The sequence below is a fragment of the Monodon monoceros genome, unplaced genomic scaffold (genome assembly GCF_005190385.1).
Source record: "Monodon monoceros isolate NGI ecotype Baffin Bay Population unplaced genomic scaffold, NGI_Narwhal_1 Super_Scaffold_12, whole genome shotgun sequence".
NCBI classification, from domain to species: domain Eukaryota; kingdom Metazoa; phylum Chordata; class Mammalia; order Artiodactyla; family Monodontidae; genus Monodon; species Monodon monoceros.
In genome coordinates, this window is record NW_021703768.1 from 101,480,497 (window position 1) to 101,496,945 (window position 16,449).

At 35.2% G+C, this 16,449-nt stretch overlaps 1 protein-coding gene across 1 annotated transcript in view; it reads left to right on the forward strand.

Moving 5' to 3' along the window:
- The window catches only part of SNX2 (sorting nexin 2), a 53,785-nt gene that overhangs the window by 9,939 nt on the left and 27,397 nt on the right, over positions 1–16,449 (forward strand). Inside the window, exon 2 of the mRNA XM_029217615.1 lies at positions 11,933–12,050. Within this exon, the coding sequence (XP_029073448.1) occupies positions 11,933–12,050 (118 nt within the window). The remainder of the gene's footprint in view (positions 1–11,932; positions 12,051–16,449) is intronic.

Below are 16,449 nucleotides of genomic sequence, written 5' to 3' on the forward strand. Positions count from 1 at the left end.
CAAAATAGTTTTGGCTATTCTAGTTCTTTTGCCTATCCATATAATTTTAGAATCTATTGATTTCTATCAAAAATGCCTGCTGAGATTTTAATTGAGATTGTAATGAATCCATTAATTAGTTTGGGGGAGAATTAACATATTAACAATATTGAGCCTTTAAGCCATAAGTATACTATTTCTCTCTTTTTTCTTTTAGGTCTGTCTTGATCTTTTTCATCAGTGTTCATAGTTCTCAGCATACAGATCTAGTACATATTTTATTAGTTTTACCTATTTTATGGTTTTTTGGTGCCTTTATATCTTTTACATTTGCTCATTGGTGGCATATTTACCCTGTTTTCTGCAACTGTTGCTAAACATTCTAGTTCTAGTAGGTTTTTTTCTAGAACCTTTGGGATTTTCTATGTAAACAGTCATGTCTCTGATTAGAGTTTTATTTCTTTCCAATCTGTATGTCTTTCTTTTTCTTGTCTTAATGCACTAGTTAGAACCAATATTGTAATACTGAACAGAAATGGTGAGAGTGGGTATCTTTTCCCCTTTCGTGCTAATAGGAGGAAAATATTCATTTTTTTCTCCCTTAAATATGATTTTTTTTTGGTAGATGACCTTTATTGGGTTAATGAAGTTTCCTTCTATTTCTAGTTTTCTGACTTTTGTATCTCTGAATGATGTTGATGTTGGTAAATGAGTTTTCTGCATCTAATAAGATGTTCATATAATTCTCTTTAGTTTATTGATAAACTGGATTATATTGATTGATTTTCAAATGTTGACTAAACCTTGAATTCCTGGCATAAACCCCACACAGTCATAATGTGTTTATACTTTTTATATATTGCTACATCCAGTTTGCTAGTGTTTTTCTGTTATTGTGCCTGTGTTTGTGAGAGATATTTGTGTGTCATTTTCTTTTACTCGTTATGTCTGATTTTGGTATCAGAAATGCTTACCTCATTAAATGAGTTGGAGAGTGTTTCCTCCTCTTCTATATTCTTGAAGAGGTTGTGTGGAATTAGTCATATGTCTGCCTTAAGTGTTGACAGAACTTGCTAGTAAAATCATCTGAACATGTTTTGTTTGCTGGATGATTTTTAACTTCAAATTCAGTGTATCTGATAGATACAGAAGTATTTCTTCTTGTTGAACTTTGGTGGTATGTGACTTTCAAGGAATTTGTCTGTTCAGTGTAAGCTGTGAAATTCATGGGCATAGGTTTTTCATAATACTCCATTATCCTATTACCGTATCTGTGTAGTCTGGGTAATGCCCCTCCTTTTTCATTGCTTATTTTGGTAATTTATGTCATCTCTTTGTTTGCTTATTTATTCATTCATTTTAATCATGCTAAAGGTTTGTCATTTTATTGGAATCTTTCCAAAGAATCAGGTTTTAGTCTCTTGGTTTCTTGTTTATTTTTTGTTTTGTTTTTTAGTTTCATTAATTTCTTTCTGCTTGCTGTCTGTTTAGTTTGCTCTTCTGTTTTGTCAAGCTTTGATCATTGGTTTAAGACTTTTTTTTTTTTGAGTGCTAGTATTTAGCTATGTATTTCACTGTAAGCACCGCTTTAGCTGCATCCCACAAATTTTGATACTGTGTTTTTGTTTTTATTCAATTTAAACTATTTTCTAGTCACAAGTTTCCCTTGTGATCTCCTGTTTGACTTGTAGGTTATTTAGAAGTGTGCTAATTTCCAAAATTTGAGGATTTTCCAGATAGTTTTCTGTTGCTGATACAGGTTTATTTTATTAGTGTCAGAGAATGTTTTATGACTCCAGTTCTTTTACATTTGTTAAGGTTTGTCTGATGGCCCAGAATGTGATCTGTTATGGTGAACAGTCTGTGTACACTTGAAAAACATGTATATAGTCTAATGTTATTGTTGACGTGTTCTCTAAATGTTAAGTCAAGTTGATTGATAGTATTTTCCAGGTCTTCTCTATCTTCCCTTATTATCTATTTATTGTATCAATTACTGTAATTTAGTATTATTATAATTTCTTGGTAAATTGATCCTTTTATCACATGATACCCCTCTTAATTGCTGATAATACTCCTTATTCTTAAGTTTATTTTATCTGATGTTAATGTAACACTCCAGCTCTTCTTTGGTAGCATGACATGTTTTTTCCATTCTTTTACTTTTAACTTACCTATGTCTTTAAAGTAGGGTTTTATAGGCAGCATATTGTTGTGCATTGTTATTTTTGTACACAGTATGGTCACTTCTGTCTTTTAATTAGTGTGTTTAGAATATTTACATTTAATGTGATTATTGGTGTGATTGCATTAGATCTAGCATTTTATTTGATTACTGTTTTTCTCTTCTGTTTTTCCCTCTGAAAACAGAGGGCAATATATACCTAAACATTTACAGTCCAGTTAGAGTTAATATTGTACTTTGACAAACAAAATTCAGAGCCTTACAACCATATAGGTCCATTTATCTCCCTTCTTTCATGTTGTATTTCTCATGTGTATTACATTTCCATTCATTGAAAACTTTACCATTGTTATAATTTTTGCTCTCATAGTTATACACATTTTAAATAACTTTTAAGAAAAGAAAAATGGTCTATTTTATTTCCACAGTTACCATTTCTTTGGTTCTTTTTTTTTTAAAACATTTTTATTGATGTATTTATTTGCCTGCCTAGGGTCTTAGTTGCGTCATGTGGACTCTTTGTTGTGGCATGTGAGCTTCTCTCTAGATGCAATGTGTGAGCTCCAGAGCCTGTGGGCTCAGTAATTGTAGCACATGGGCTCTGTAGTTGTGGTACGCAGGCTCCAGAGCACAGGCTCAGTTGTTGTGGCACGCTGGCTCTCTAGTTGTGGTGCATGGGCTCCAGAGCCTGGGCTCAGTAGTTGCAGCACATGGACTCTCTAGTTGTGGCATGGGGGCACAAAGGCTCTCTAGTTGTGGCATGCGGGGTCTAGAGTGCCCAGGTTTAGTTGCCCCACAGCATGTGGGATCTTAGTTTTCTGACCAGAGATTGAACCCATGTCCCCTGCATTGAAAGGTGGATTCCTAACCACAGGACCACCAGGGAAGTCCCACATTGCAGCCATTTTTAATAATGAGGCTGCATCTAGTTTTCTCTGAAGTTGTCCTGTTTGGAGTTTTCATTTTCTTGGATCTGTAAATTAATGTCTTGCACCAAATTTGGAGAGTTTTTAGGCATCATTTCTTTAAATATTGTTTTGCATTGCTCTTTTTCTAGGACTTCAGTAACATGAATGTTAGACCTTTTTATACTGTTTCACAGATCCTTGGGGTTCTGTTCATTTTCTTCATTTCTTTTTTCCTCTCTATTACTCAGATTGGAGATTTCCTAATGATTTATCTTCAAGGTCACTAATTTTTTCTTTCAAGAACTGTAAAGGGTAAACTTTACCCTCCTGGTAAGGTAACAGATTAACTTGTTTTATGGTTGCTGGAAGTTGACATGGTAAAGGACTTTCTTACTCAAAGCATAGCAAGTATTGGGTTAGCCAAAAAGTGCCTTTGGTTTTTAAGTAAAAATAAAAGACACACTTTTCATTTTCACCAAGAACTTTATTGAGCAATGTATTCACCCTTTTGTTCCACTACCTTCTGCCATTTTCCAGGCAACTTCATAATTCCATCTTCCCAAAACTTTTTGTCTTTTTGAGCAAAGAATTGTTCTACATGCTTTTTTTTTGTGTGGTACGCGGGCATCTCACTGTTGTGGCCTCTCCCATTGCGGAGCACAGGCTCCGGACACACAGGCTCAGCGGCCATGGCTCATGGGCCCAGCCACTCCATGGCATATGGGATCTTCCCAGACCGGGGCACGAACCCATGTGCCCTGCATCGGCAGGCAGACTCTCAACCACTGCGCCACCAGGGAAGCCCTGCCTATTTTTTACTTTTAGATCATTGTTTCTGTATTCTATCCAGAGCTTTTAGTGTTAATCAGTGGGAGAAAGAGGCTTAGGTGGGCTTCTTTAGTCTTCGTTGCAATCCAAAGCACTAATTGTTTTGGTTTGTTTTTTTGTTTTTGTTTTTTTTTTTTTTGAAGAGATATTAGCAACCTTGAAACTTTTAATAAAAATAATCTCTAGAAAAGTACTAAATGATGATATGGGGAAGAAAAGAATATATATTTATTAAAAACACTGATGTGTCCTCATTGCCTGTCTCGGACAACTATAATTCTGATCACCCAGAAGCTGTTACTGTACCCTTCCACCATCACTTTCTTGTTTGATGGACCACTCTCTCCTTACTCCTTTCCATCCAGTGGAGAACAACTCTTCCTGAACTCACTAGGAAACTGAAGTAGACATGGAGAGGCAGGGGCAGAGATAAGTGAGTCCTGAGAGCCTTTAGTGAGTGACTGCTCCATGACTGCTCTGTGAGCAGTGGAGCAGGGCACTCCATGTTGCTGATGGATGGGCGCCAATAGAAAATGCATGCCTCATAGTCTCCCCACAGTGGGGTGACTGCTGCCACCACAGCCATTACTGGAGTTGCTCACCCGTCCACACCATTCCCATCTTGTTCTCCACTCTCAGGCACTGAACTATGATATAAAAGAGTCCTTTTTGTTACATCAACATGCCAGTTTTTCATTCTCTGACTTTGATGTCAGACAAAAATGAATACCCAAGATATTAGAGTAGTATAAACATTCAGTTATGATAAGAATACGTTATAGGTTGTTAATAGTCTACATGTATTATAACTATGGACTGCATTACAATTTTTACTTTGAATAGACGTATCTATTTTAGAGAATTGAAGAGGGAAAACGTAGTTTCTTTTTGTTATTCAGATATTTAGCATTTCTGTTGCTTTTCCTTCATTCATTGTTTCCTCTTGTATCATTTTTCTTAAGCGTAAAGAATTTCCTTTACTGTTTTTTTTAGACCTGGTTTATTGAAGATGAATTATTTGTGCTTCATCTGAAAACTGTTTTACCTTTATTCCTGAAGGGTATTTTTGCTGTTTATAGATTTGTGGGTAGACAGTTCTTTCTTCCATCACTTTGAAAGTATTCTTAGACTGTTTTCTTAGTCTTTGTGATTTCTGATGAGAAATCTATGATCATTTTAATTGGTGTCCCCCTGTAAAAATGGGTTTTTTCTCTCACTACTTTCATTTGTTTCTCTAATACTTTTATTTTTAGCTGTGTGATGATGTGTGTAAACATAGTTTTCTCTGGTTTTATCCTCTTTGAGGTTTGCTCCTATAAATTTATATCCTTCAACTTCAGGAATTTTCAACCATTTCTTCTGTAAATATTTGTGCAAAAATTTTTCATCTGTCCAGGAACTTTGGTGACATGAGTGTTAGACTTTTTGATATTATCTTACAGACTCCTGAGGCCTTGTTCATTTTTTTCTTAATATTTACTTTTTTATTTATTTGGCTGCATTGGGTCTTAATTGCGGCATGCAGGATATTTTGTTGTGGTGCGCGGGCTCAGTAGTTGCGGCACAAGGGCTCTCTACTTTTGGCACGCAGGCTCTAGAGCACGTGGGCTTAGTTGCCCTGCAGCATGTGGGGTCTTAGTTCCCCAACCAGGGATCGAACCTGTGTCCCTGCATTGGAAGGCGGATTCTTAACCACTGGACCACCAGGGAAGTCCCCCTTGTTCATTTTATTCAACTTTTGTTTCACTGTTATTCAGATTGGATACTTTATATGGATTTATTTTCAAGTTCACTGACACTTTTTTCTGTCATCTTCAGTCTTTTATTGAACCCATTATGCGAACTTTTTTTTTGTGTGTGTGTGTGTGTGTGGTACGCGGACCTCTCACCGCTGTGGCCCCTCCCATTGCGGAGCACAGGCTCCGGACACACAGGCTCAGCGGCCATGGCTCACGGGCCCAGCCACTCCACGGCATGTGGGATCCTCCCAGACTGGGGCACAAACCCACGTCCCCTGCATCGGCAGGCGGACTCTCAACCACTGCGCCACCAGGGAGACTGAACTTTTTACTTTAGATAATTTTTTTCAGTTCTGAAATTTTCCTTTTTTTTTTTTTTGGTAGTTTCTATTTCTTTGCTGTGAACATCTTTCTTTTCATTCACTTCATATGTATTTACCTTTATCTCATGGAGCATAGTTAGAAAAGCTTTTAAAAGTTTGTTTGATTAATACTTCGAACATCTGAGCTGTTTTGGGGTTGGGATCTGTTGATTGTCTTTTCTCTTGAGATTTGGTCACAGGTTCATTACACAGGCATTAAATTATAGCAGTGAGTTGAGACTGACTATTTTTAAAGTTGCGTTTAGTTTTTACAAATTTTGGTGTTTTGTTTTTTCAAAGTTATTATCAAGCAAGGTTAAGAAATGCAAAAAGAAATCGAATTAGGTGATTTTAGATTTAGAAATTGTGAAATAGTAAAATGTGTAGGTAAAAAAAAGAGACTGTTATAGCAATTCTGATATACTTCTCATTAAATAGACAAAAAAAATGGTACTCAAGGAAATTTATGTAACCATAGACAAGTCAGTGTGCAGGCAGAACTACAATCCAGAGCTTTGATCTCCAGGAAATTTTGGTATTCAAAAATAAAATCTTTGTTCAAAATGAAGTTGAGGGTACAGGTATATTATATGTAGGTCCTTAATGCCTGTATCTTATTCAAAACAAGTACAGTTCTCCCTCAGTATTCACAGGGGATTGGTTCCAGGACATCCCACAGATACCAAAAATCCCTTTTATGGATGTCTCTTATATAAAATGCCATAGTATTTGCATATAATCTATATACAATCTCTCCCATATATTTAAAATCATTTCTAGATTATTTATAATGCCTATGTCAATGTAAATGTTTGTAAATAGTTGTAAGTACAAGGTAAATGCTGTGTAAGTGGTTGCTGGTGTGTGGCAAATTCCAGTTTTGCTTTTTGGAACTTTCTGGAATTTACTTTTTTAATATTTTCAATCTTCAGTTGGTTGAATCTGTTGGAACCCCAGAAACAGAGGGCCAACTGCTGAAAACATTTATTTTTAATGAGTAGTGTCATGAAACCGGGTCACATGTGTAACTATTTCTCTTATATAATGGCGTATTAAAAGCATCTTTCTGTGTCAGTAAATGCCACTCTGCTACTACATTGTTTGAAAAATAGACTACTTTTTAGAGCAGTTTTAAGTTCACAGCAAAATTGAATGGAAGGTATAGAGATTTCCCATATAATGCCCCTACACATGCATTTTCCTTCATTATCAACATCCTCCACCATAGTGGTACTTTTGCTACAATTGGTGAAACCACTTTGACACATCATAATCACCCAAGATCCATAGTTTACATTAAGGTTCACTTAGTATTGTACATTCTCTGGGTTTGGACGAATGTATAATGATATGTGTTCACTGTTACAATATCATACAGAGTAGTTTCACTGTCCTAAAAATGCTCTCTGCTCTGCCTGTTCATCCCTTCCTTCCCCCAACCCACTGATCTTTTTACTATCTCCATAGTTTTGCCTTTTCCACAGTGTCATATAGTTGTAATTATACAATATGTGGCTTTTTCAGACTGGCTTCTTTCACTTAGTAATATTTAAGTTTCTTCTGTATTTTTTCATGGCTAGAAAGCTCATTTCCTTTTAGTTTGAATAATATTCCATTGTCTGGATGTACTGTAGTTTATTTACCCATTCACCTACTGAAGAACATCTTCATTGCTTCCAAGTTTTTGCAATTATGAATAAAGCTGTTGTAAACATTATGTGCATGTTTTTGTATGGGCATAAGTTTTCAGCTCCTCTGGATGAGTACTAAAGTTCACGGTTGCTGGAACGTATGATAAGAGTATGCTCATCTTATAAAAGTACTGCCAAATTGTCTTCCATAGTGGCTGTACCACTTTGCATTCCCACCAGCAGTGAACGAGAGTTCCTGTTGCCCCACATCATCAGCATTTGGTGTTGTCAGTGTTCCAAATTTTGACTACTTTAATAGGTATATAGAATGTACCACTATGAGGTATAACGGTGTCTCACTGTTGTTTTAATTTGCATTTCTCTAATGATATATGATGTGGGGCATGTTTTCATATGCTTATTTGCCATGCGTTTATCTTTGGTGAAGTATCTTGAAGGTTTTTGTCCTGTTTTTAAACCAAGTTGTTCATTTTCTAATTGTTTAATTTTAAGAGTTCTTTGTATATTTTGGATCACAGTGCTTTATCAGCTGTGTGTTTTGCAGATATTTTCTCCCAGTCTGCAGCTTGTTTTTCCATTTTCTTGACACTATCTTTTGCAGAGCAGAAGTTTTCATTTTAATTTTAGTGGAGTCTGTCTTATCAAGTCTTTCTTTCATGGATTGTGCCTCTGTTGTATCTAAAAACTCATTATGAAACCCAAGGTCATCTGGATTTTCTCCTATGTTATCTTCTAGAAACTTTATACTTTTGTGCTTTACGTTTAGGTCTGTGATCCATTCTGAGTTGATTTTTGTGAAGGGTGTAAGGTCTGTGTCTAGATTCTTTTTTCATATGTAGATTTCCAGTTGTTCCAACACTATTTGTTGAAGAGACTAATTTTTCTCCATTGCCTTTGCTCATTTGTCAAAAAATCAACTGGCCATATTATGTGGATCTATATCTGGGCTCTCTATTCTGTCCCATTAATCTGTTCTTTCACCAGTACCACACTGTGTTGATTATTGTAGCCTATGGTAAGTCTTGAAGTCAGGTAGCTTCAGTCCTCCCATTTTGTTCTTCTCCTTCAGTAATGTCTCTTCTGGGTTTTTTGATTCAACGTGTAAACTTTAGCATCATTTTATCGATAGTCACAAAATAACTTGCCAGGATTTTGATTGGTATTGCATCGAATCTGTGGATCAAGTCAGGAAGAACTGACATCTTGACAATATTGAATCTTCCTATTCATGAATATAGAATATCTCTTCATTTATTTAGTTCTTTAATTTTGTTCATTAGAGGTTTTTAGTTTTTCTCATATGGATATTGTATTGATACATATTTTGTTAGATTTATTCCTAAGTATTTAGTTGTTTTGGGTGCTGATGTAAATTTTTTTTTTTTTAATTTCAAATTCTGTTTGTTTGTTGCTGGTATATAGAAGTGATTAACTTTTGTATGTTAACCTGTATCCTACAGCTTTGCTATAATTGCTTATTAGTTCTGGGAGCCTTTTTTGTCAGTTCTTCTGGATTTTCTACTTAGAGGATCATGTCATCTGTGAACACAGTTTTATTTCTTCCCAATCTATATACCTTTTATTTCCTTGTTTTGTCTTACTGCATTAGCTTGGACTTGCAATATGATGTTGAAAAGCAGTAGTGACGGGGGGATCCTTGCCTTGTTCCTGATCTTAGTGAGATAGCTCTGAGTTTCTCATTAAGTGTGATGTTAGCTCTAGGTTTTTTGTAGCTATTTCTCAAATTGAGGAGGTTCCCCTGTATTCCTTGTTTACTGAGAGCTTTTATCATGAATGGGTGTTGGAGCCACTCTGCTACATTTTTATGTAGCTGTGCTTTAGGGTATTTCAAACCTTTCAGTATTGTAGACAATCTGGTTGACAGGCTTGTGGCCAATTCTTACACATATTTGTAATTATTTTCTTAGAATTCAGTTAACAGATAGTCATTGAGTGTTTGCGGCCAGGAACCTGATAAAAAGTAATAAGCAAAATAAGACGTTCTTCTTTCCTTATAGAATTTGTAGTCTATAAACAGATACTAATTATAATATAGTGTGGTAAGAGAAATTATGGCAAAAGAAATAGATATGCTGTGGAAGCATATATATCACTCACCTAACCAGACTCAGCTAGAGATGAGATTGAGGTTGTCAGGAACATCTTCTAGACGAAGCTTATAATAAAAGCTTATTTATTTCCAAATTTCTTCAAGAAAAAATGCTAAGGTAAATAGAGGCATACCTTTGTGAGAGTTTGGTCTATAAGCATGAGCTCCTGAGAGAAAAAAAAACGCTTTTTAAAATTTTCCCATAAGGAATTTAAACTGTTTTTGAAAGCTCTTAAGAAATGTCCTCATGCTGTAGAGGATAGTTTACTCAAAAAGCTGATCAGAAAATCTTATGAATTAGGAGTGGCCTTAAAAGATTATTCATCCTTGGGGACTCCCCTGGCGGCGCATTGGATAAGACTCCACACTCCCAGTGCAGGGGCCCCAGATTTGATCCCTGGTCAGGGAACTAGATCCCACAGGCATGCTGCAACTAAGACCTGGTGCAACCAAATAAATAAGTAAATATTAAAAAAAAAGAAGAAGAAGAGACATGTCTCAGTGTTCCCTGGACAGTGTTTAAAAAAGAAAAATTATTCATCCTACAAAAAATTTACTAATCTTAAAGTTGATAATTTACCCTTACTAAAATTATGAACTTCTATTCATCAATACCTACCATTAAGTAAGTGGAAAGGCATTAAGTACGGACTGGGAGAAAAATATTTGTGATACATATCTCACAAAGAACTTGTATCTAGAACATGTAAAGAATTACAAATCAATAGGAACAATAGAAAAAAATAGGGAAAATATTTGAAGAGACCCTTCCCAAAAGAAGATATCCAAATGTCCGTTAATCATATGAAAAATTGCTCAGCATCATTATTCATCTGGGAAATGCAAATTCAAACCACAAAAGATACACTCTACACCCTCCATAATAGCTAAAACGAAAAAGATGGAATATAGTAAAGTGTTAACAAGGGTATGGAGCAACTGAAATTTTCATATATTACTGGTGGGAGTATAAATTAAATAACCACTTTAGAAGAATGTTTAGTGATATCTTCTAAAGAACATTCACCTACCCTATGATCCAGGTATTTCACTCCTAGGTACATACCAAACAGACATTTGTTCACTGTTTGCTAAAAGATATATGTACTAGAAAGTTTATACAGTGCTATTAGTAGTGGTATAAAACTGATAATGAAATTTGAAAACCCAAATGCCTATCAACAGTAGAATGGATCAATTGTGATGTATTTACACAGTGAAATATTTACAGAAACGAAAATGAGTGTCCTATTATTACATACAATAATATAGAAGAATCTCGTATGTATAACATTAAGATAAAAAACCAAATACACAGCAATATATTTTGTATGATTCCAGTTCCATGAAGAGTGAAAACAGGAAAAACAAATCCATGTTGGTAGAAGCCTGGGTGGAGAGAGGGTAAAGAATGGGAGGGAGCATGAGTGGAGCTTCTAGAGTTGACGATAATGTTCTCTTTCTTGATCTGGGTGCTGACTACACAGGGATGTTGGGTTTGTAAAAATATCTAGCTGTGCACTTTTGACGTATTCAACTTCCTTTTTGTTATTTTTTTAAAAAAAAATAATATTGGTTTTAACTATTACTATAAGAAAACTGTGATAAAACTAAAAGCTTTACAATCTTCATTCCATTTTGCTGACCTTTGTACTTTAAAAAGTACAAAAATAGTCCCTTAGCTTAGTTGAAATGTAAATATTTGGGAGAGGGCATATTTTTAGTTTGAAACTATAGAAATTTTAGAATAATTGTAGTCTCAATTCAACTACTGTTAAAGCTTCCTCTTACAGTAAAGTAGTAGTTGGAACTTCTTGCTCATGCAACATGTTTTCAAGATATGATATTTATTATTATGTCATAATACTATATACTATGTAAATCATTAAAATTTGTTTTTGTTAATTATAAGTCAACATGGCAAATTAGTGTATCTAACTGGGTGACTAGAGAAGATTTTATTTTTAAATCTTAAGTGACTTCTTAAGATTGTTAAGAAAAGAGAAAGTGAATAAAAGTATGTTTTTGATTCATTCTTGCCCTCAAAGGAGGAACTATAAATAGCTGTTCGTCTTCTTTTCTTATCAAGAGAATATTCTATTTCCGTAGTGTATAGAGATATAACAGACAAACATGGCAATCCATTGTCAATTATTGTTTTTTTAACAGTCAAGTCCATCATCTCCAGATCCAGCTAGTCTTATTACAGAAGATATTAGTACGAACTCCAATGGTCCAAAACCTGCAGAAGTTGTGCTGGATGATGACAGAGAAGACCTTTTTGCAGGTAATTATAAGTACCTTTATTTTTTAAAAAAATAATTGTCAATTATAGCATATATTCTGTTAGAAAATATTCTCTAAAGCAGAACTGACATTTTCTGTAAAGTATTAATGGTAGCTCTTCTTGTTACCAACTGAGGAGGATAGGAAATTTCAGTTAATTTGCTTTGTGAAAAATAAAGACTGTTGAAAGAAGCACAAATGTGATCCTTTCTGGCTTTAAGCATGTGAAAATAAGTCACACTGATAATATGATTATTTTGATCAGTACTTGGACTCAAACTAATGGTTGTGGCATTCATACTTTGAGAAATAGCAAGTGATTATATTTTCTTATTACTTACAGGTTGTCACAAAGCAAAATTAAACTCTGGACTTAAAAATCACTTAATTTAGGGACTTCCCTGGTAGCGCAGCGGTTAAGAATCCGCCTTCCAATGCAGGGGACATGGGTTCGATCCCTGGTCCGGGAGGATCCCATATGCTGTGGAGCATCTAAGCCCGTGCACCACAACTACTGAGCCTGCGCTGTAGAGCCCGCAAGCCACAACTACTGAAACCTGCATGCCTAGAGCCCATGCTCTCCAAAAAGAGAAGCCACTGCAATGAGAAGCCCGTGCACCACAAGAGAGAGTAGCCCCCGCTCTCCACAACTAGAGAAAGCCTGTGTGCAGCAATGAAGACCCAATGCAGCCAAAAATAAAATAAAAATTTTTTAAATAAAAAAATAATTTAAACCAATCACTTAATTTATAGTCTACATATATTTGAAATCTGTTTTAATAAAATGCTTCAGTATTTACGACATGTTCCATTTTGATTGAATTTTAGGTGAGTAAATTGATATTTCAGGAATTTATTTTTGATGTGGGGGCAGGATTTGGTGTAGTCCATTCTACTTTTTAAAAAATTGGACTCTTTAAAACAGTTATCTGTTTTAAGATTAAAATTTAGGTACAAATTAATGTTTGGATATTAAAAAGCAAAATCTTCCTTAGAATTAGTGACACAAATAATTAAAATAGTAAATCTTTGTGTATTTAAGAGCTTAATTTACGTAAACTGGCTTTCATGAGTTAAAACTTAACAATACATCCTCAGGTTTTATAGTGGTTGAATATTCAAACCATCCTGTATTTTTTTTTTTTTTTTTTTTTTGGCTGCGTTGGGCCTTCATTGCCGCACGAGGGCTTTCTCTAGTTGTGGCGAGCGGGGGCTACTCCTTGTTGTGGTGCTGTGGCTTCTCTTCTCGTGGAGCATGGGCTCTAGGCGCACGGGCTTCAGTAGTTGCGGCACACGGGCCCTAGAGTGCACGGGCTTCAGTAGTTGCAGCACACAGGCTCAGTAGTTGTGGTGAGCAGGCTTAGTTGCTCCGCAGCATGTGGGATCTTCCTGGACCAGGGATCGAACCCGTGTGCCCTGATTTGGCAGGCGGATTTTTAAACACTGTGCCACCAGGGAAGTCCTGGCAGGCAGATTCTTAAGCACTGCACCACCAGGGAAGTCCCCTACAAATATGTTTAAAGATACAATCCTCCATCACAGAGGTCCATATAATTTCCTGCTTGATATATGAAAAGTTTTCACTGCAGATAAATTCATGTATTTTATGAATTCACATCAGAAAGTTAAAAATGTGATACCAAATTCCAATCATTTTCCTACCCCCACCCCCCTTTTTTTGTAGCTGCCTTACAACTTAGAGTATAATGACAGTTAACCAAAGTTGTAATATTCCTTTTTCTTTCCTTTCATGGACTTTTTTCCAGGCAGTCCTTAAAAGTTTTTTCATGGCATTTATGTTTTAATCTGAAAGATGACACAAGTTCTTTCTCTGCTAAGTAGGTGCTAATCTAAAATTGTGCCTATTCCTCTAATAGTAGAGGGTCATACATAGAACACTTAGATTATCCATTTTATTAAAGGATCTTTCACCTTTAAGTCTCAGAATTCTGTTAATGAGTGTGCTGAAACTCTAAAAACAGAACTGTGTGTGTGTGTTTGTGTAAGGAAAGAGGGTTTTCTTGTTTACAGTGTGCCCAGCTGATCAAACAGTTTGCCACATGTGGATTATACAGTGATATTTGCCCACTAAGCTTGATTAGAAAAATCTTTGTGTTTTAGTCTACCTAGTGCAGCCTATACTAAATATAATGATACAAATATGGTCAATGTCAGTGTTTGTTTTGTTTGTCTTTGTTTTTAAGGAGAGACATGGACTAAGCAGTAAAAATAGTTATTTGTTTCTTTTGTTACCTACAGACACTTTTTTATGCTTTATCTTTTATCTTAAACTCAGCTGCATTTCATAATGACATCATTAGGTGTTCTAAGACATGTATCAGAGGAGAAGCTATAGGTATTGCTCTAGTGATTTAGCCATTTGGTTTTAAAACCATAAGAAGATTAGATTGTAATTGGTATGTATGCTCATGTATTTTGGGTAGCATTTCAAATACTATTATGTCAGAAGTGGTATTAGAAAAAGTTCAAGTGTGACTTTTGTTACTGTTACTAGCTTACTTACAGAGTGTTCACCAAATATGGGTGACTACAGAGCCCTTTTCCACCATTACTTACATCCTGCACTAACATACTAGGAAACTGTCCTAGAAGAATAAGGGAGGGTGAGCAAATTGCCAATATTGAAATTGTCCTAGACTTTTAGAATTGTTTCTGCCAGGGTATTTAGCTTATTTCACTTACACTTTTCAGCAAATGATACCAAATCTAAGTTTAATGAGTATTCCTTTGTTTAAAAAATTCTCTGGTGTCTGTGGTATGAGTGAAATATTACTTAGCTGACATTGACATAATCAGTTTATATTTATCTGCAAAGTATCTCTTCCAAGGAAATGCTAATCTTTGTACTTACATATGGGGCATTTTATGGAATCTTTAGGTCTGGTTTTAATTAATTTTTGTTAATTTGTAGTATGTTAGATCACTTTTACTAAAATAATAATTTTTCATGGGAAGAATTTAAATTGTACATTGGTCTGCTGAACCTAAATTTCTATCCATTTTATTTTCTTTTTTAAAAAATTTTTACTTATTTTTTTAATTGAGGTATGGTTGATGTACAATATTGTGTAAGTTTCAGGTTACAGCATAGTGATTCACACTTTTTAAAGTTTATACTCCATTTATAGTTATAAAATATTGGCTGTATTCCTTGTGCTGTACAATATACCCTTGTAGCTTATTTATTTTATGCATAGTAGTTTGTACCTCCTAATCCAAGAGGTAAGATACCACTTCAGGTAAATAACATGTTACTAGTGATATACTTTTTGAGGTATTAAAATGACTCACTATCATTACTACCTTCCCAAACCTCAAGGAATGTAGGAAACTCAGGTTAGAAACGGCTGATCTGATCCTGTTTCCTTTATACTCCTGCCTGCCTTTTCCTGGTAGCATTCTATAAACCAACAGATTATCATTTTGGCCACTGGTTGTAATTTTCACTTTTCTGGCTTTGCTTTTAGCTTATGCTGTTATGGTTGACTCCTGAACAGTATGAGTTTGAACTGCTCGGGTCCACTAATGTGCATTTTTTTAAATTAGCAGATACTACAGTACAACTTGATCTGAGGTTGATTGAATCCAAGGATGTGGAACCTCGAATACAGAGGAGCCACATATATGGAGGGCCCAACTATACGTTATACTCAGATTTTTGACTGTGTGGAGGGTCGGCAGCCCTAACTCCCGTGCTGTTCAAGGGTCAACTGTATTTCATTTTCGTGGAATGCTTCCCTCATTTTTTCTCTAAACTCATTCAGATCTTCTCAATTCAGTTTCATAAAATATTCCTCATTTTCCCCAGCCTAAATTATTCTGTCCCACTTAACTCAAATTATAGCGTTTATTCTTTAGTTCATACAGCAATTAAATGTCTTGTAATTTTCTTTTTCTCTTGGCTGTTATTTTTCTTTTATTATTATTTAACATTCCACATGCTTATGTCTTGTTTTCCCAACTAGATTATAAACTCCCTGAGGGCAGGTGTGATATTTTACATTTCTTTATGGTTCTCCATTGCATTTAGCACATGTTACATAGCTTGTAGACATTCGGTTTATCGATTTGATTTGTTTTTAAATATATTTAATTTTAGATTTTTCAAATGAACGAACACTTTAAATGAAAACCTAAGCACCTGTTTGTTTTGCGTCGTATTTGTGTATTCAGCTAATATCCAGTAATCTTTAGTGGTTAATTGCTTTAGATTGCTAACATTGTGGACTTTCCATAACGAAGTTTTAATCCCAGTTGGGATAGTTCTGGGCAGTTTTCTGCCATGAAATTTGTGTTCATATGTATAAAAGAATAGTAATGTTAGCCTGAATACAAGATTTTGGAAGGTAAGTTACCACAAGTATTAGATATATTACAGA